At 45.2% G+C, this 20030-nt stretch overlaps 1 protein-coding gene across 1 annotated transcript in view; it reads left to right on the top strand.

Moving 5' to 3' along the window:
- The window catches only part of ATP6V0A4 (ATPase H+ transporting V0 subunit a4), a 74878-nt gene that overhangs the window by 3917 nt on the left and 50931 nt on the right, over nt 1-20030 (top strand). Inside the window, exons 2-6 of the mRNA XM_030214719.1 lie at nt 3098-3251; nt 4899-4977; nt 5228-5325; nt 8639-8764; nt 17305-17402. Coding sequence (XP_030070579.1) covers nt 3135-3251; nt 4899-4977; nt 5228-5325; nt 8639-8764; nt 17305-17402 — 518 coding nt within the window. The 5' untranslated portion in view covers nt 3098-3134. The remainder of the gene's footprint in view (nt 1-3097; nt 3252-4898; nt 4978-5227; nt 5326-8638; nt 8765-17304; nt 17403-20030) is intronic.

Genomic DNA, 20030 nt, shown 5'->3' with positions numbered 1-20030 from the left:
TATTTTTGTAAAGTGTGAACAGATGCTTCACATCTACCTGTTCCACTCCACTCAATATTTTATATACCTCTATCATGTCTCCCCTCAGCCGTCTCTTCTCCAAGCTGAAAAGCCCTAGAGAGAATAATCATGAGAGGTAAAACATGCAGGTGTTCCCTCATACAGCGCTGGAAAATCCCAGCAACAAGGGACGCTAAAACCTAAAAACCAAATGCATTCTGAAATAGAAAAGCTTTAAGAGAGGATAGAAAGATTGCATAAGATCTCTCTAGATGAAGGTGAAGAGGGAGAGCATGCCATAGACTTGGGCCAATGACATTGAAAGCCTTGGATCATATGAAGTAGATAGCTGCATGGAAATGGGGATTGCAGAATTCCCGTGGGTATAGAGGAAGTTGCCATGGGATTCCCACAGGAATGGAAACAGTGGCAGCCAATGGAAGCGCACATACAATGGAGTCAGGCGCTCACTTTTGCCACCCCTTCTCAACAACCTAGGATCTCTCTTACTAAAGGGTTGGCACGCAGCAACAGGCTTGCTGCGCACTAATCTAGAACAGCCACTGGGCTACCACAGAAGCCTGGCGGTCGTTCCCACCCTCAGCTTGTGCCATTTCTGGCGCTACAAAAATATTTTCTAGTTTTGTAGCACTGGTGCTTACTCAGCAGTAATCGGGCAGGGCCACGCTCTTCCCAGTTACCAACGCATTAGTGCAAGAGCACCTTACCGCAAGTGCTCCCCCTCAAAATGGCTGCGTGGCAAGTGGTTCACTTTCCGCATGTGTCCAGGATAATCCGCCAAGGCGGAGAACTCCAACGTCCCATGGAGAACACGGAATGTATGAAAACGTGGGATGTTTGACCACGGAAACCAAAGACTGGAGAGATGAATTCTTCTAAAAACAAATGTTTATTGTTTTTAGAAGAATTCATCTATCCAGTCTTTGGTTTCCGTGGTCAAACATCCCACGTTTTCATACATTCACTTTCCGCTTGACCATTTCTGTTCCAGAAAAAAGACAGCCTTTTACCCGCTGCGGTATAAGGGGGCCTCAGCGTGTGTCAAAAGCACGTGCTGAAGCTAGCGCAGGCCCCCTTTTACTGCAGCTTAGTAAAAGGACCCCTAATAGCAGTATAAGTACTTAAGTATTGCCATATATTGCAAAGTCCCTTAGTTATACCTGCTAAAAACAGTGGTTTGCGCATACCTGATAGCTTGTCCATGCGCAATGGGCACTCTCTTTGCAGCTAGTGCGCACTTTCAAAAGAATGTGTATTCTTATCGGCAAGTGATAAATGTGAATTTTCGTGTTTTTTTTCTGCTCCTTTTCATTTGATAATGCCATGCAATGATATGGGATATGTCATTTGACAGTTCCCATATTGTTGCAAATGAACGCCCATCCCAAGTGCCTACCTAGCTCTGTGGAAAAGGAACAAGGAGAGAGCCACTCAACTGGTGTGTAATCCAGGAGTCCAGAGGAGGGGAAGGCAAAGGAGCTATGAGGAGAGATTCAAGTGTCTAGAGGAACTATCAGAAGAGCCCTGGGGGACTCAGGAAGTTGGGCCCAGGTCTAGAGGGAACCCAAATGTCTAATGAAAGGAAGTAAGATATCGGAAAGCATGTGCAGGTGAAGATCAGAAATGCTAACAGGTTTTTGTACTTATATCAGGCCCCAGCAGTGGCATAGCTATGTGTGGCCATGGGGGCCTGGGCCCCCCAAATTTCCTCTGGGCCCCTGGTTTTGTTGGTGGGGGTCCCCAACCCCCACCAGCTGAAGAGTTGTCCAGCACCAGTCTCCAGCACTGCCACATTGCCTGCCCTCACGTCCGGCACGCTCCTTTTAGTGAAGCTGAGCATGCTCAGTTTCACTAAAAGGAGCGTGCAGGATGTGAGGGAAAGACAGAGCAGGGCAGGCAACGTGGCGGCACTGGCAACCGGCGCTGTACAACGCTTCAGCTGGCGGGGGTTGGGGACTCCCGCCAGCTAAGGTATTTTCTGCGGCTGGGTGGCGGGGGGGGGGGGGGCAAGGCGGCGGCGGGGCAGCAGACTAATATGTGCCCCCCCACCTCGGGCTCTGGCCCCTTCCCACCGTGAGGTCTGGCTATGCCCCTGGGCCCTAGTGAGCTATGTGTGGGTGGTGCAGCTGTGCAGGGATCAGGTGAGGTAAAGGCCTCAAAACTATGCTCTGTATGTTGCCTCCTCTGCTTGGCTGTGGAGTGGGAGCAGTAGGGGGCATGTTACACAGTGCATTTCTGACTCAAGATGCTCCTGACTTACAGCACTGGAGGAAAGGCATGTGATGATCGTCATTAATATATCCTTCCTGCTGTTTTTTCAAGAACTCATTAGTCTATCAAGAACCTAGCATTTCAAGGTTCATGTGAATAACATTTATTATGACGAATGATATCTCTGAGATTTTTGCCCCTGATGCAGCCCTTCTTGGGCGAAACACGTCCTGTGTCGGGCATTGAGTCTGGTATTTGACATCATCAATAAATTTTTGAACATTCTTCCATTTTGTATCTGCTGTTTTGTTGTCTACGTTGGCGTTTGCAGGTCGTTTGCCTTGCTGTTTTTTGTGATCTGAAAAACCAAACAGCTCTATACAACACGTTAAAGCATTTTGTTGTAATTTGCGTGACATGGGCAGGGGATGGGTGTGGAACGTTAGCGTGTTTGCATTAGTGGACACTAACTGCACAATGCAGACTTAGCACAGGGACAGTTACTGCCTCCTAAATAAACATTTATGCAGATCTCATGTGGTAATGGAAAAATTAACGTGGAATCTGCAAAAAAGAAAAAAGACCAGTTTTAGGGACAAACTAGAAATGAGCTTAGCGTGCAGGAAAGCCCAGTATTAAAACATGCTAAGCCCATTTCTTAGTTTATCTTAGTAAAAAGGCCCTTAAGTTAGACTTCTTCTACAGACTAAACTATTTTGACATTGAATAGCAGTATTCCAACTGAAGTACATGGAAACAGCTTTCACTCTAGTGCTATGAACTGCTCACTTATACAAGTAACATATTTTACAATATCAGTGCAAATCTGTGAAATAAAAGTTACTTCTGGTTTATGTATTGCCAGGTTATAAAGCAATCCTTGATATCCAAAGTTCCTCAAGATGACGTCCGTGTTTCGGAGTGAGGAGATGTGTCTGACACAGCTCTTCATGCAGGTGGAAGCTGGGTACTGCTGCATTGCTGAACTTGGAGAACTGGGGCTGGTGCAGTTCAGGGATGTAAGTACCAGGTCCTGATGGGCTTTTTTATGTCATAATGGAACAAAGTAGGAACATCCAGGGCTAAAAGTTAGACATTTTGGTCTAGACCTGTTTCAAACATGACTAAGTCACAAAAAGGTGCCCTAAATGACTTGAAGATCACTGGATGGATTAAGGCATGACCCCCCCCACTTACTCCCCCAGTGGTCACTGACCACCTCCCACCGCCTAAATATGTGAAAGAAACAGTACATACCAGCCTCTGTGACAGTTTCAGATGTTATGGCCCAGAGCCATAGCGAGGGGAGCTGACACCCGGGGCAGGTCGCCGCTGTGCACCCCCCCCCTGGGTGCAGCACGACGCACCCTCCTCCCGCTGGAGCGCACCCCCCCCTGGAGCGCATACCTCCCCCCCCAGAGCACATACCTGCGGCGAGGGACGGGCGGGAGGGCCGATTCGCCCTGACTGCATGTTGCTGGGGTGTGTCGGCTCCGCGCTGGTTCACTGCTCTCTCTGTCCCGGAACAGGAAGTAACCTGTTCCGGGGCAGAGAGGGCAGTGCACCAGCGCGGAGCCGACACCCCCCAGCGGCGTGCACCCGTGGCGGACCACCCCCCCCACCCCTGACTTTAGCAGCTCTAGTCTATATTGTTCCGAGCAAATTTTAGCATTGCAAGTTCCCTAAAGAGATATCCGGAGAGTTATTTATACAGCCGTATTCAATACAATTCTTTCACAAGTTGTTCTACATATCAATAAAAAAACATCTGATGTAGAAATAGAGAAAGACACTCTATATGGTGAGAAGACTCCTGATGCAGGCCTGACCGGCCGAAACACAGCTGTGTCGAGTCCTTTTCTCCCTAATTCTGCATTATTTTTTATGGTTAATAAATATTTTTAAGTGTTTATAACTACTACTATTTAGCATTTCTATAGCGCTACAAAGCATACGCAGCGCTGCACAAACATAAGTATCGTCTTCATTTTTTATTCATTTTTTATATATTTTTTATTTTTTTAGTCATCTTCACTGTTTTGTCCATTGAATTCAACTAGGACCAGAGCCTTTTTCTACATGGCACCTTTTCTTTGGAATCATCTTCCAAACTATATTTATTTGGAAGAAAAGTTAAGAAATGTAACATTTTACAGATGATTCTTTTGTTTAAAGAGGCTTTTAATGTGGATTCCTGTACCGATGGCTTGGGGCATTAATGCCTCTGGAGAATAATAATTTTCCTGCAAGTTGAATGAGGAATCCTGATGTTCTTTGTGTAAGCGTGTTTAGGTTTTTCCTATCAATATTATAGAGTTCCTAAGAATTTTATTTATATGTTTATCTTTTTTTTTTAGTTTTTATTTTAGTTTCTTTTTATTGTACATGATTGCAAATCACTTTAGTCTTTTGAGTGAAGTGGTATATTATGCTTTTAATAAACATAAACATTACATAAGTATCCTGTTTCAAATGCATAGGAGCATCTCTTGTTGCTGGTTGTAGGTAAATGGATTTCCTCACTCTCTCGTATACCACCCCCTCCCCCTTCTCTTCAGTAGGATTTTCATTATAATGAAAATGTGGGCACATAATTGATTGCACCTTATGCATATTTAACATATGATTAAGTTATGCTTATTAAACTATTCCGTTTTCTTTTTAAGCTAAATGCAAACGTGAACAGTTTCCAAAGAAGGTTTGTGAATGAAGTAAGAAGATGTGAGGTCATGGAGAGAATCCTCCGTGAGTGCTGATTTCACCTCTCAAAAGACTTTGACAAATCAGTGCAGCGGGGGTGACAATTTACACGTACCCCCATATTTATCAGAGGGTTTTCTGATGCATTGGGTGAAGGTTAAAATTAGGTCATGAAATTGCCCTTTCCTATTGTTTCCCCTTATGTGCCCTTTCCTATTGGTTCCCCTTATGTGCATGCACGTTCAGTCCTATTTTTTTCCTGAATATCTCATGAAAACTCATTTTTCCTTTTCAGGGTTTCTGGAGACTGAGATGGAGAATGACAAGATTACGATACAAGAATCTGAAAAACAACCACTGACCCCTTTACCTCGGGAAATGATTGAACTAGAGGTACAGCATTCTCAACTACCTGATGTAACCTGCAAGGGCATCCTTTAAAGACCCCATACCTGTAGGGTCTTGTGATAGATGCACCATACCAGGCTCCATGCCTGGAGGGGTCCCATGGTATGCCTAAAAATGGCCCTATAGTGTGGCCTGGCTGTAGGAGGGAGGAATAGGGTTGGATAAGCAGACCCCCACTTCTCCCCTATACCAGCTCTTTCTCTACGAACTATTCATGGGCCCAGCTGCTTAGAAAGCATAGTGGGTGTTTTGGGTCTTGCCATGTCTGAGTAAGAGGTACCCACATTTCAGCTAGCGTGCTGTGGCTTTCGTCCGATACACTAAGAAAGCCACAGCATGATGGCTGAAACATCGGGTCCACTTACTCAGACGCAGCAACAATCATGATTCCAGCTGCAGAAGGCAGACGAAGGAGGGGAGGAGCTGAGGAATTGTATTTTTTTGGCTTGCTGGGCTCCTGCATCCTCACCAGCAAAGGTTTGTTTAGTGCATGAGGGGAAGGGAGAGAGGAAGAGGGAGGAAAGTATTGACCCCCAAGTCTACCCCTGGGCACCCCCAAAATTGGAGGGATGGCTATGCCCCTGGGGCTGCATCAGGGGCAATAAACCCAAGTGGTGTACAAATAGGGATTCATTGCTAAGGTAAAAGGGTTGGTGACTGAGGAAGAGACAAGCTGTTTTTACCTTAGTGGTGAATCCCTATTCATACGCCATTTTGGTTTTACTGTCCCTTGTGAAGGGCAAAACATGGCCATATTGAGCACTGGTTTGTAACTAAACTGATTCACAGACTGTTTATCTGATCTGCTATCTCATCTCTATCAGTTTAATGGTGTACAGGAGCAGTAAACTCTACCTATGAAGCATGGCCATATTGAGCACTGGTTTGTAACTAAACTGATTCACAGACTGTTTATCTGATCTGGGGCTGCATCAGGGGCAATAAACCCAAGTGGTGTACAAATAGGGATTCATTGCTAAGGTAAAAGGGTTGGTGACTGAGGAAGAGACAAGCTGTTTTTACCTTAGTGGTGAATCCCTCTTCATACGCCATTTTGGTTTTACTGTCCCTTGTGAAGGGCAAAACATGGCCATATTGAGCACTAGTTTGTAACTAAACTGATTCACAGACTGTTTATCTGATCTGCTATCTCATCGCTATCAGTTTAATGGTGTACAGCAGTGGCGTAGTCAAGGGTGGGCTCGGGTGGGCCCAGGCCCACCTAGTATTAGCACACCTATGATGTGGCTGGAATGGATCCCCAAGTCCCACTAGCCGAAAACTCTCAACAACTGTCCCTCCTTGCATACATTTTAAATAGCAGATCTTTGCCTGCAGTGAGCAGCGACTGATACATACTGCTTGCACTGGCCCCATAACCTTCCCTCTGATGTATTCCTGCCTATGCGGAAACAGGAAGTTACATCAGAGGGAAGGCTGTGGGGCCAATATGAGCAATGTGTATTAGTTGCTGCTCGCTGCCGGTGAAAAGCTGCTATTTAAAAGGTATGCAGGGGAGGGGGGATGTTTGAGAGACCACATGGCGTGCAGGCGAGAGAGTGAGAGACCAAATCACTTGTGGGACAAGGCGGAGTTCTGCCCACCCTTCTTGGGCCAAGGCCCATCCAGAATTGGGTGTCTGGCTACGCCCCTGGTGTACAGGAGCAGTAAACTCTACCTATGAAGCATTTCCAGTTTGTGCTGCCTTGAGGACAAGCAGCCATGCAGGGCATCAAACATTTGGAAAGATAAGGGTCTGCTACTAAGATATAAAGCTGGCCTTTCACAGCCATTTTTAGCATAAATTGTGATCCTATCAGTGGTATTAGTTCTGGTCCTTGAGGGCTGCAAACATATCGTGTTTTCAGGATATTCCTAATGAATATGCATATCAAACAAACCTATTTTGATGACTCTCTAAAACATTAAATTTCTGCTTTTATTAAATCATAATAATCTTATACATATCATGTGCAGTTACTTAAACACAACTTACATACATATTACAATTCTCCACTTTACCTAAAATATATTTAAAAAACCCTCTTAAATGTCTTTTGCTGGACTCTCTACCCCCCCCCCCCCCCCAATTCAAAATTCAAAAGGTTGCAAATGGCCTTTGATATAGTTAACCAACACAAGTTAACCCAAGATTTCCTCCTGTCCTTGTTAAATCCAAATTCCGGAAGGAACACTAATGATCAAAAAAATTCCTTATGACATACAGTCAATAAAAATTCCTTTTGAGGTGATAAGTACATAAGTACATAAGTATTGCCATACTGGGAAAGACCAAAGGTCCATCAAGCCCAGCATCCTGTTTCCAACAGTGTCCAATCCAGGTCACAAATACCTGGCAAGATCCCAAAAAAGTACAAAACATTTTATACTGCTTATCCCAGAAATAGTGGATTTTTCCCAAGTCCATTAAATAATGGTCTATGGACTTTTCCTTTAGGAAGCCGTCCAAACCTTTTTAAAATTCCACTAAGCTAACCGCCTTTACCACATTCTCTGGCAACGAATTCCAGAGTTTAATTACACGTTGAGTGAAGAAACATTTTCTCCAATTCATTTTAAATTGACTACTTTGTAGCTTCATCGCATGCCCCCTAGTCCTAGTATTTTTGGAAAGTGTAAACAGACGCTTCACATCTACCAGTTCAACTCCACTCATTATTTTATAGACCTCTATCATATCTTTCATCAGCCGCCTTTTCTCCAAGCTGAAGAGCCCTAGCCACTTTAGCCTTTCCTCATAGGGAAGTCGTCCCATCCCCTTTATCATTTTCGTCACCCTTCTCTGCACCTTTTCTAATTCCACTATATCTTTTTTGAGATGCAGTGACCAGAATTGAACACAATATTCAAGGTACGGTCGCACCATGGAGCAATACAAAGGCATTATAACATCCTCCTTTTTGTTTTCCATTCCTTTCCTAATAATACCTAACATTCTATTTGCTTTCTTAGCCGAAGCAGCACACTGAGCGGAAGGTTTCAACATATCATCAACGACGACACCTAAATCCCTTTCTTGGTCTGTGACTCCTAACGTGTAACCTTGCATGACGTAGCTATAATTCGGGTTCCTCTTTCCCACATGCATCACTTTGCACTTGCTCACATTAAACGTCTTCTGCCATTTAGACGCCCACTATCGAAACGATGGTACAATGTTCTTAAACTTCAATGTCCAAAAATCTCTCCTTGAATATGCATGAGAGAATTTCCATATAATGGAGGCAGAATGCAAGCAAATGTATTGATTTATAGATTTCCTTCTTTTCTTAAACAGACTGTGCTGGAAAAACTGGAGAGTGAGCTACAAGAAGTTAATCAGAACCAGCAGACTCTGAAACAGAACTTTCTGGAATTAACAGAACTAAAACATCTCCTGAAAAAAACCCAGGATTTCTTTGAGGTAAATTTGGTTTATTGCTTAATGATGTGGTCAAGATGACTAAAATAGTGAGGTTCAAAGGAGGTTTGTGGAAAAGTTCCTGGAGGAAAAGTCCATACAAAATTATTAATCAGGTGAAATTTTGAGAGGCATTACTTATTCCAGGCAATGAACTATCAGAAACAGATCTGCTTTTTGGAATCAGCCAAGTTCTCAGGTTCTGGACAGGTCACTGTCATAGACTGGATGCTGGGCTCAATGGACTTAGGCCTCTCTTTATGTTTGCTGGAACAAAGGGGTGATAGCTTTCCTAGAAGAGATGGGAAATGCCAATGTTTCCAAACTCAAGCTTCATCTCTGGTAAACCCAAGCCCAAGAACAGAGAACATTATTTACTACTTTGTTGGAGATTGGTCAGGTGTATGAGATCTGAGACATTTGCATTTGTGGAATGAATCTAAAAACTTTTTTTTCTTGCTAAAGGCCAGCTAGCTCTCATAATCTAACTTACCCCATTGCGTATTTGGGTTTGCATTCTTACTATTGTTAGAAAAAACGAAACTACAAAACCAGGCATCCTTTTTGTAAAATCTATTGCTGCATCTCTTGTCGGCATGAGCAGGTTTCATACCTACTTTGCTGTTCTGGCTTTAATGAATAGTCCAGAGCCCCCATACCCTGAAAAGCTGTGGTAGTGCATCCCCATACCTATGAATTTCTTCCCACCCCAGCTCCCAGCAGGTCCAAAGCCCCTTCTCATCCCCACCACCAAGAGTTCCAATCCCCCTCTCATAATATCCAACTGTTCAATCTACCTCCCAAACCCCCATAATGGCAGATACCCCCCCTGCCCACCCCTACAACATTAATCCTCTTCTCCAGTGATGATCAACCCCTCTCCTGACCCCTGCACCATATCCAATCCACCTTCTGACCCACCCCATGATGATTAACCCCCTCCTGACTCCTCCAATGTCTGATCTGATCCCCCCTCCACACTGTGATAATCAATCCCCTCTGGGCCCCTCCATACAGTGGCAATTCTCCACACAACAAACCCCTCCCCAGCTACAGCAGCAGTGGCCCTCTGGAGCCCTATTCTCTCCCACCCCCTGGACCTACTTGGGGCTATGACAGTGTTGCCAGGCAGTGCTAGAAGGCAAAGGTGCCATCTTGGATCCTGGTGCCATCCTAGGCAGCTTACCTGGCTACATGTGAGTGTGGAGGGAGGTTTGGGGGGATTGGGAGAAAATAGGGCTATGGGACCACCACTGTTGTGGCTGGGGCAAAGTATAATGTGGGAAGATTGCCACTGAGTGGGTGGGGTGGCTCAGAGGAGAACTGGTTATCCATTTTGGGGATCAGGAGGGGGATGAAATGTTATAGGGGGCTCAAGAGGTAGATCAGATGTTGTGGAGGGGTTAGGAAGGGGTTGATCATCATGGGAAGGGTCAGGAGGGGGTTTGGATGTTGTGGAAGGTTGGGACAGGAACCAGACATTAAGGTGGTGGAATCAGGTGACAGCAATATGAATGCCTATGTTGCTATTGCACAGCATAGACATTCATATATGTGAAATAAGTTTCTGTGCCTGCTAGTTCACTATCCATATTTTGGACATCTTTCTTTATGAAATGGCTACATCCTTCTTTTCTTGGTATTAAATATAAAAAGATTTTGGAGTCGTCATTCTGTTACCAAGCCCCTCATTTCTGGTTTTCACTTCCATATGAATTGCAACGTTTTTCTAGCTATTTTCAATATTGTAAGAATTTAAATATATATGTTTAAACATTATCATAATATTCTCATGTTTCTTTTCTTTTTTTTTTATTCGTTAACCACTCTGAACCACTGGGTATCCCACTAACTCCCTCCACTGGAGTTAGTGGGATACAAGAACCATGTTACATCACATCACATGGATGTCCATTTCACCATGTATTTTAGAAGAGCCTCTACATCAGCAGATCCTGTTCTAGAATAATAGGGGAACTTCAGACGTCCAGACTTGGGTGTCTGATTTCCCATTTATATGTTCTTTTTAAAATGCTCTTCATCGTGACTGAATAGATATGGATGGGCTGGAGTGTAAATTTTAAGGGGTTTCGACATTAGCTTCAGAACTTAGTACAAGAACAGTGCTGGGCAGATGGCAAGGACAAATCAAACTTGGGTATAAAGTATCACATACCATGTAAAATGAGTTTATCTTGTTGGGCAGACTGGATGGACCGTACAGGTCTTTATCTGCCGTCATTTACTATGTTACTATCCTGCTTATTTTCGAAACAGAAGGGCGGCCATCTTCCGACACAAATCGGGAGATGGCCTGCCTTCTCCTAAGCTCGGCCAAATCGGTATAATCGAAAGCCGATTTTGGCTGGCTTCAGCTGCTTTCCGTCGCAGGGCCGGCCAAAGTTCAAGGGGGTGTGTCGGCAGTGTACCGAAGGCGGGACGGGGGCGTGGTTAAGAGATGGCCGGCCTCAGCCAATAATGGAAAAAAGGCTGGCTCTGATGAGCATTTGGCCGACTTTACTTGGTCCTTTTTTGTTCACGAACAAGCCTTAAAAAGGTGCCCGAATTGACCAGATGACCACCAGAGGGAATCGAGGATCACCTCCCCTTACTCCCCCAGTGGTCACCAACCCCCTCCCACCCCCTCACCCCCAAAAAAATTTAAAAATATTTTTTGCCAGCCTGAAATGCCATACCCAGCTCCATCACAGCATTATGCAGGTCCCTGGATCAGTTTTAGTGGGTACTGCAGTGCACTTCAGGCAGGCAGACCCAGGCCCATCCCCTGCCATCCCTGTTGCACTTGTGGTGGTAAATGTGAGCCCTCCAAAACCCACCCGAAACCCACTGTACCCACATCTAGGTGCCCCCTTCATCTGTAAGGGCTATGGTAGTGATGTACAGTTGTGGGGAGTGGGTGTTGGGGGGGGGTTGGGGGGCTCAGCACCCAAGGTAAGTGAGCTGTGCACCTGGGATCAATTTGTGAAGTCCACTGCAGTGCCCCCTAGGGTGCCCGGTTGGTGTCCTGGCATGTGAGGGGGACCAGTGCACTGCAAATGCTTGCTCCTCCCACGACCAAATGGCTTGGATTTGGCCGGGTTTGAGATGGCCGCCATTAGTTTCCATTATCAGCGAAAACCAATGGTGGTGATCTCTAACGCCAGCGATCTCTAAGGGCAGCCCAAATGTTGAGATTTGACCGGCCCCGACCGTATTATCAAAACGAAAGATGACCAGCCATCTTGTTTCGATAATACGGTTGGGCACGCCGCTTTACGGGGCTGTCATTAGAGATGGCCACCCTTATAGATGGGCGCCCCCATTCGATTTTGCCCCTGTATGTTACTATATTACATGTACATGATGCTGGGTTCCATATTAAGCATCACTACCAAGGAAAAGATCTTGGAGTCATTGTGGACAATACATTCAAATCATCAGCTCAGTGTGTGTTAGCGGTCAAAAGAGAAAATAGAATGTTAGAAACTATTAGAAAAGAAATAAATATTATAATGCGTGCAGTTCTGGTCACCCCATCTCAAAAAAGGATATAACAGAACTAGAAAAGGTTCAGAGAAGGGCGGTCATAATGATAGAGGGGATGGATGACTCCCCCATGAGGAAAGGCTAAACAGGTTGAGACAGCTGTGAGGACACTTGATAGAGGTCTATAAAATCATGAGAGGGATTGAATGGGTAGAAAGAGAATGGTTATTCACCTTTGAAATAGTAGGAATAGAGATCTATTAATGCAATACAATAATACATTACTAGGAATAGGGGACCTCCATTACGCTAATATGTAACACTTTTACAACAAATTGAAGAAAATATTTTTAACTCAGTGCACAGTTACACTGTGGAATTTGATGCCAAATGCCAGTGAATGTGGTAAAAGTGGTTAGGGGTTTAAAAAAGGGTTTAGGGGCATAGTTATTAATACAGGCTACTGTTACGATGTGCTATTTTATCATTAACCTATGCTATTTTAGCACAGATACCATTTTATGCAATGAGACCTAGATACAAGTTACTAGAGTTAACAGTAAAGCAACACTCCCCCCCCCCCCCCCCCCCACCCCGAGACAAGTTTCTGGAGGAAAAGTCCATAAACTATCAATAGCCATGTAAACTAGTCACTGCAAGAAAGATTGGACTGCCAGGTACTTATGATCTGGATTTTCCACTGTCAGAGATTGGATGCTGGGCTTGATGGACCTTCAGTCTGACCCAGTAAGACATTTCTTATTTTCTTATGTCATAGTAAGGGCTCTGTTTACAAAGGTGCACTATCATTTTTAGTGCGTGTGCTAACCATGTAGACGCCCATAGGAATGTTATGGGCATCTACACGTTAACTCATGCTGACTTTTAGCGCACACTAAAAACGCTTCCACACCTTTGTAAACAGGGCCCTAACATCCTCTTCCCCCCAGGAGGCCTATGAGAGCATCATGACATGTAAGGTTGAGAGATAGAGAGGAGGAACATTACTGATGTTTTATTTTCTCTGCTTCCCCTTCCCTTCTCCCCTTAAGAAACTTTGTTGGCATGACAATATTTGTACCTGCCAAAGTAATACATAAAGGACTTAATTTTATAACTGAACACTTATGTGAAGAGTCCAAAGAGGTGTAGAAAGGCAGCATAGGGCGCGCAGGTCCATTTTTCAACACAGCTGCAAAAAAGGCCTTTTTTTAAGCCGAAAATGGACTTGCGGCAAAATTTAATTTGGCGCCTGTCCATTTTGGGCCATTGACCTTACCGCCACCCGTTGGCCTAGCGGTAAAGTCTCACACGTTAACCGGGCGGTAATCATCAGCGCGCATACAATGCTGATTACTGCCCGGTTAGTGCCATGCGCCAGAAAGTTTCAGGGGCGCGTAGTGGGCATGCGTAGAAAATGAAATTATCACCAGAGCCACGTGGTAGCCAGGCGGTAATTGAAAAGTGATGCATGTAGGACGCACATACACGCATAGATGGTATAAATGTTTGCATGTACTCTAAGCATGTATCTGCAGGTCTGCCACCGCTCTGCCCAATCTAGGACTCCAGGAACACTTAAACTTTAAATGCGTATAGATACATTACTACATAATTTAAAAAAAGTCTTTTCCGCATATGGAACAAGCTTTAATCATAGGAAAATCTTTATAAAATTACTCTAACATTGTTAAAAGGAGAAAAAAACCCTACGAAACGGTGCTAATAACAGTAATTAAAAATACAGATTACAGAATGGTTAACAGTATGGACAGTTATAAGGTTGTGATGCTGTTCTGTATTGTTCTTGGTTACAACATGCAGGGTTGATGCCCCAGCTGTTTTAAGTATTCATATAATTACAATAAAAACCCCAATCCAGTTATTAGCCAATAACAGGCAGAGAACAGCTCTTTGTTTCCACTCCATCCAGCTCCTCCCATCCCAGCTAGTGGTCCATAGAAGTCAGGAAGGGAGGAGATGAGACAGCAAACCAGCTCCAGAGAAAGAAAATCCCTGCCTAAAAGAATGTACAAACAGGACTAGATTCTATTAATGGGGCCAAAAAAAAATGCTGATGGCTATTCTACAAGCTGCGCCTAAAGTTAGTCCCGGAGGCCGCAATTAAATTTATGTGCATCCATTTTCACCAACGAAAATGTGGTGTAGATGCCTGCATCTAAATTTAGGCCCGGAGCCCTTTTTTTCTATAATTGTGCATGTAATCAAAAAACACACCCACGATCTATCCCAAACCGCCCATTACCGTCCCATTTCTGTGCCCCCTTTAACGGGATATGCGTAAAATTTAGGTGTGGATCACGTGCCTAAATTTATGTGTGCAACACCAATAGAGGTTCTTCAAGTCCACAGCAAATAGCACACAACAGAAACTAGAGCAGACCTGGACTTCAAGGAAATCTTTATCGAAATAAACCCGACGTGGCCACGTTTCGCCAATTAGGCTGCATCAGGGGTTTTACAAAACACTAACAAGGGGTTGAAGCAAGGCTTCCCCTAGCTAGTAACTGCACATCCAAGACTGCAATTGGCAGCTCCTGACTGTCAAAAAAGGAAAACAGAGCAACATCTTTTCAACTCATTTTCATAGAGCAAAACATGGAATCACTGATGGAGTCTAATTGGCGAAACATGGCCATGTTGGGTCTATTTCAATAAAGATTTCCTTGGACTCCAGGTCTGCTCTGGTTTGTGTTGTGTGCTAAATTTACGTGTGCACATCTTAATTGGTTCCAACTAGCGCCAATAATAGCTTGTTGAAAAGCCAATTGTTGGCGCTAATTACTCAATTAAGATGCATGTGCAATTTGGGGGCATGCGCATCTCAAAGTTCCCTTTATAGAATTAGAGGGATAATGTTTAGAATGCAACCATTGATGGGTCAATATTCAAAAGGAATTACCTGGATAATAACAGATAATATCACTGCTATCTGGCTAGTTCTGGTGTTGACCACAGATAATAGCACTGAATTTACCGAATATCTTTAAATGCTAACCATGGTGTTTAAATATCAGGCCATTGCTGTATGAGGTGAGACACAATCCAGTTCAGGATCAGGTGACCACTATACCTTCCCCAGCTTTGAGCAAGACTTTGGTAACAGAACACTGAGAATACCTTTAGACGTCTTCATATAGTCAGTGTTAGAACTCATTGGTTTGTCTGGGTTACACACAGTTTCCTTCTAAATGCTGAGAATGCCTTCCAGGTATCCCAGCATATCTTTCGAATCCGCTCCAGCATATCTTTAGGATCCCCTGGAGACCAATCTAGATCCTCAGGGGTGGAGCCATATGCCAGGTTGTTAGCTGCCTGGTCCTGTATTCTTCTGAGCCTCCTGTATTTTGTGGCTGAACATTTAAGCTACCAGCCTTGCATCAAGGAAACCCCAGTTCCAGGCCAGCTGAGGCACCTTCTGCTCTAACACTTGGTCAACAATTTGATGTATTGCCATGTTATGCCCGGAAAGAGCTGCTATCAACATATGGGGAGTTTCAGATTACAAAAAAAAAAAGATTTAACTATCATTCACATTTATACCCTATGGGGCTCATTTTCAAAATAAAAAAAGGTCCAAAAATGTTATAAGATGGCAGAAGGACCTTTTTCTCTCAAAAACGGCCAAGTTGCAATTGTTGACAATTTCAGACATTTTGCTCAACAGTGAGTCCAAATTTCAAGGGGGCATGTTAGGGGGGGGGGGGGGGGGTTTGGGTGGGACATGGGCAGTACCAAAAGATAGATGTTCTCTGCAATAATGGAACAAAATGAAAATGTCTAGGACCAAAATTAAGATGTTTTTGTCTAGACCTGTTTCAATCACGATTAAGTGACCAAAAGGTGCCCTAAATGACCAAAGGATTACTAGAGGGATTAAGGCATAACCTGCCTCACTCCCCCTGTGGTCACTGACCCTTTCCTAGCCTCCTAACATGTGACAGTGACAGTACACACCAGGTTCTATGAAAGCTTCAGATATGATGGCCATTCCTATGAGAGCAGCAAGCAGGTGCCTGGACTAGCCTAGTGCTCAGGGGACCCAGGCACATATCCAACTCTAACTGGTACACTTGTGGTGGAATGCGTGAAACTATACCTACATATAGATGACATCTGCAGGTAAAAGGCAGGGCCGCTGAGAGGGGGGGACAAGGTTCCCTGGGCCCGGGCCTCCAGGGGGGCCCGGCGCCGCCGCCGCAGTCCGGCCCGCCCACCCTCCGTCGCTCCCTGGCATTGAATTTAAGAGCCTCACCTTCGAAAGCCCAGCAAGCAGCGGCAGACCACTCCTTCCTTCCATGTCCCGCCCTCACCTGACGTAACTTCCGCGAGGGCGGGACACAGAAGGAAGGAGTGGTCTGCCGCTGCTTGCTGCGCTTTCGAAGGTGAGGCGCTTAAGGTCAGTGCAGAGGGCCCGGGGGTGGAGAGAGGGCCTGGTGGCGGGTGGAGGGAGGGTCCGGCGACCTTGGGTGGTGGGGGGCCCCGGGGGCGGCCTTGTCCCGGGCCTGGCCCAGTCTCTCGGCGGCCCTGCATAAGGGCTATTGTACAGTTGGGTATAGTAGGTATTTGGTGGGTTTTGGAGTGCTCATCGTATAACATAAGGGTGTAATGTTGAGATTTTTGCCTGGGACCTTTTATGTGAAGTCCACTGCAGTGCCGCCTAGGATGCCCCACTGCTCTGCTGGGATATCTGTGTGGCCAGTCTACTAAGAATGCAGGCTCCATATACATCTCAATGGCTTTTATTGTGAATTTTTCCCATGGACTTTTTTTCAAAAATGGTCCTAAAAGATAGACGCACTGAGCACAAAAACGTCTAGAAAATGGCTATATTTTCAAAACAAAAAGTTGGACATTTTTCTAGTTTGAAAATGCCTTATTCACTACTAGATTTATGGACATATTTTGTAAAACATCCAAAATCAGATTTAGATATCATATTGAAAATGGCCCTCCACACTTACACATTGTTTCTATAAAATAATAACAATAATAATCGTCGTCATCATCATAATCATGTTTTTATTTCACTGTAGACAGAAGCCAATCTACCTGATGACTTCTTCAATGAAGACACCACTGGTCTCCTGGAATTAAGAACCGCTCCTTCCGCTGCTGCAGCTGGGAAACTTGGGTTAGTGTTGCTCCCGATGATGACTCTACTCTGTAAACAGTGCTCTTGTTTTACGTATTGGAATCAGGGCTGAATTAAAAAGGCCTAAGTGGCCCTTTTACTAAAGGGTTGCCACATGGCAACCCGGAACTACTGCCAACCCAACACAGCCCCCAGCGGTAGTTCCGCCCCCTGCATTTCTGACACTGCCGGAATTTTTGAAAAATACAGCAGGGGTTAGCCAGCTGGAATAGGGCAGCACCGTACACTGCCTGGTTAGCGCAGGAAATCTTACCGCCACCTCAATGGGTGGCAGTAAGTGCTCTCCCCAAAATGGCTGCATGGTGAGTGTGAACTTACCACATGGTCATTTCTTTTTTCCACCTTTTTACCTGCTGTGGTAAAAGGGGATTCTGCACGTGACAAAAACTCATGCTGACACTAGCATAGGGCCCTAAGGCAGATCTGTTTCTGAGATCCTCCACTTTTCTTTTTATGACTCTTAGGGGTCCTTTTACTAAGCTGCAGTACACACTAGCAAGTGCTTACTGCAGCTTAAGAGGGAAGTGGGACTTGATATACTGCCTTTCTATGGTTTCTGCCACTACATTCAAAGCGGTTTACATAGCATATACAGCAGGGGCGTAGCTGCTATGGGGCCATGGGGGCCTGGGCCCCCCTACTGACGCCCCTCTCAACCCCCCCGCCAACCCGCCATCGCCATCTGTACCTTTGCTGGCGGGGGACCTCAACCCCCGCCAGCCAAAGTCTTCTTCCTGCGTTTGGTTTCTTCTGAGTCTGACGTCCTGCTGCACGTACATCGTGCAGGACGTCAGACTCACAGAAACAGAACGAAGCCTTGCAATCTGCAGGGCTTCGTTCTGTTTCTGTGAGTCTGATGTCCTGCACGTTGTACGTGCAGCAGGACGTCAGACTCAGAAGAAACCAAATGCAGGCAGGAAGAAGACTTTGGCTGGTGGGGGGTTGGGTCCCCCGCCAGCAAAGGTACAGACGGCGATGGCCGGGCAGGTAGTCGGGTCGAGGGGGGGGGTCAAACTTGTTGGAGGTGGTGCTGGCGGCGGCGGCAGGGGGTGTCGGCAATGGCGGGGGGGGGGAGGCAGTGATGGTGGTGGTGGTGGGGGTCTGCAGGCACCGGGGGGGGGGACTAAAATGTGTCCCCTCACCTCGGCTCTGGCCCTCCCTACCGCTGAAGTCCAGGTACGCCCCTGGGTACTTATTTGTACCTGGAGCAATGGAGGGTTAAGTGCAGGGTTGTGCTGGTAAATTGTTAACAGGGGGCTCTCTCTCGCCAGCAAAGTAAAAGAGAATTCAGGAGGGGCCCAAGCTCACATTTTGAGATCCATTTGTTAAAGTAGCCATGGAGAACCGGCTCCCAAAATTCTTAAAAACTTAACAAACGGCTCTCGAGAGCCTGCTCCAGCACACCACTGGTTAAGTGACTTGCCCAGAGTCACAAGGAGCTGCAGTGGGAATCAAACCCAGTTCCCCAGGATCAAAGTTCACTGCACTAACCACTAGGCTACCACAGAACACACTAAGGCATCCCAAGATAATTTCACAATCTGTGCACGTAAAGCATGTGCTAAAAAATCATTTTAATTTTTTTCACAAAGGCGGTGAAGAGTGGGTATTTCTGCAGGAATCAGCATGTCTGCATTGCCATACACTAACTGATTAGTGCATGATTACTGCATGAGCCCTTACCACCTACAAAATAGGTAGCAGTAAGGGCACATGGCCATTAATTTGGAAAATGAAAAAATCGGCCATTTTCTGGCTGCGCTAAAAATGGTCTTAGTACGTGCGGGCAATCCAAAGAAGCTGCATATATGTCTTGATGTCAGAGAAACTTTAATTCAATTAATAAGGTCACACAGGAATGCCCGACGTGGACAACATTTCGCCCTAACAAAGGGCTGTGTCAGAAATAATACATAATAGGATTGTGTATATTTTCCTGTTATCTGCATAGTTATATGCGGAATATAAATTAATTAATATAGACGTACAACGATCATAAAAACAATGTTAAAAAAATAATAATGAACATAAGAACATAAGAATTGCCATACTGGTACAGATCAAAAGAATTAAAAAACATGATATAGATAAATCTAGAGATCCATAACAATGTAAAATCCTAAATGTCGTAAAATAAGCATAAAATCAGTCAGAATATAACAGCACATAAGTAATGATAAAACTGGCAAAATACCACACAAACAGTTTTAGTGTCATGTCTACCGCCGTGCCTCCTGCCCCGATGCATCTTTCATCCCTTTTGGTGGGTCCCGCAGTGTTCGGGGTCCGCAGCATGCAGTCGGGCCTGTTGGGCCACTGGGCGTGGTCCTCTGGCATCTGGTGCTGGGCATTGAGCCTGGTGCGTCTCCTGGGTGCCTGCCTGGGCTCTAGGGTGCACATGCGCACCAAAGAGCTGCATTTAAAGGGTCAGTATGCTGGAGTTCCTGGACCTCTGCAGAGCCCCACTTCTGGCCTTGGGGGGTGTTAGGGGGTGGTGCCTGCCCTCCTCCAGTGCCTTTGAAATGGGTCTTCCTAGCCTTGTGCGCTGTGTCTTGTTCAAGTTCTAGTCCAGCCTTGTATCTTCAAGTTTCAGTCCAGCTTTATGTC

Source organism: Microcaecilia unicolor, chromosome 9, assembly GCF_901765095.1.
Source record: "Microcaecilia unicolor chromosome 9, aMicUni1.1, whole genome shotgun sequence".
In the NCBI taxonomy this organism is placed as follows: Eukaryota; Metazoa; Chordata; class Amphibia; order Gymnophiona; family Siphonopidae; genus Microcaecilia; species Microcaecilia unicolor.
The sequence above is the reverse complement of the archived record's forward strand: the minus strand, read 5'-3'. Positions and strand labels throughout refer to the sequence as shown.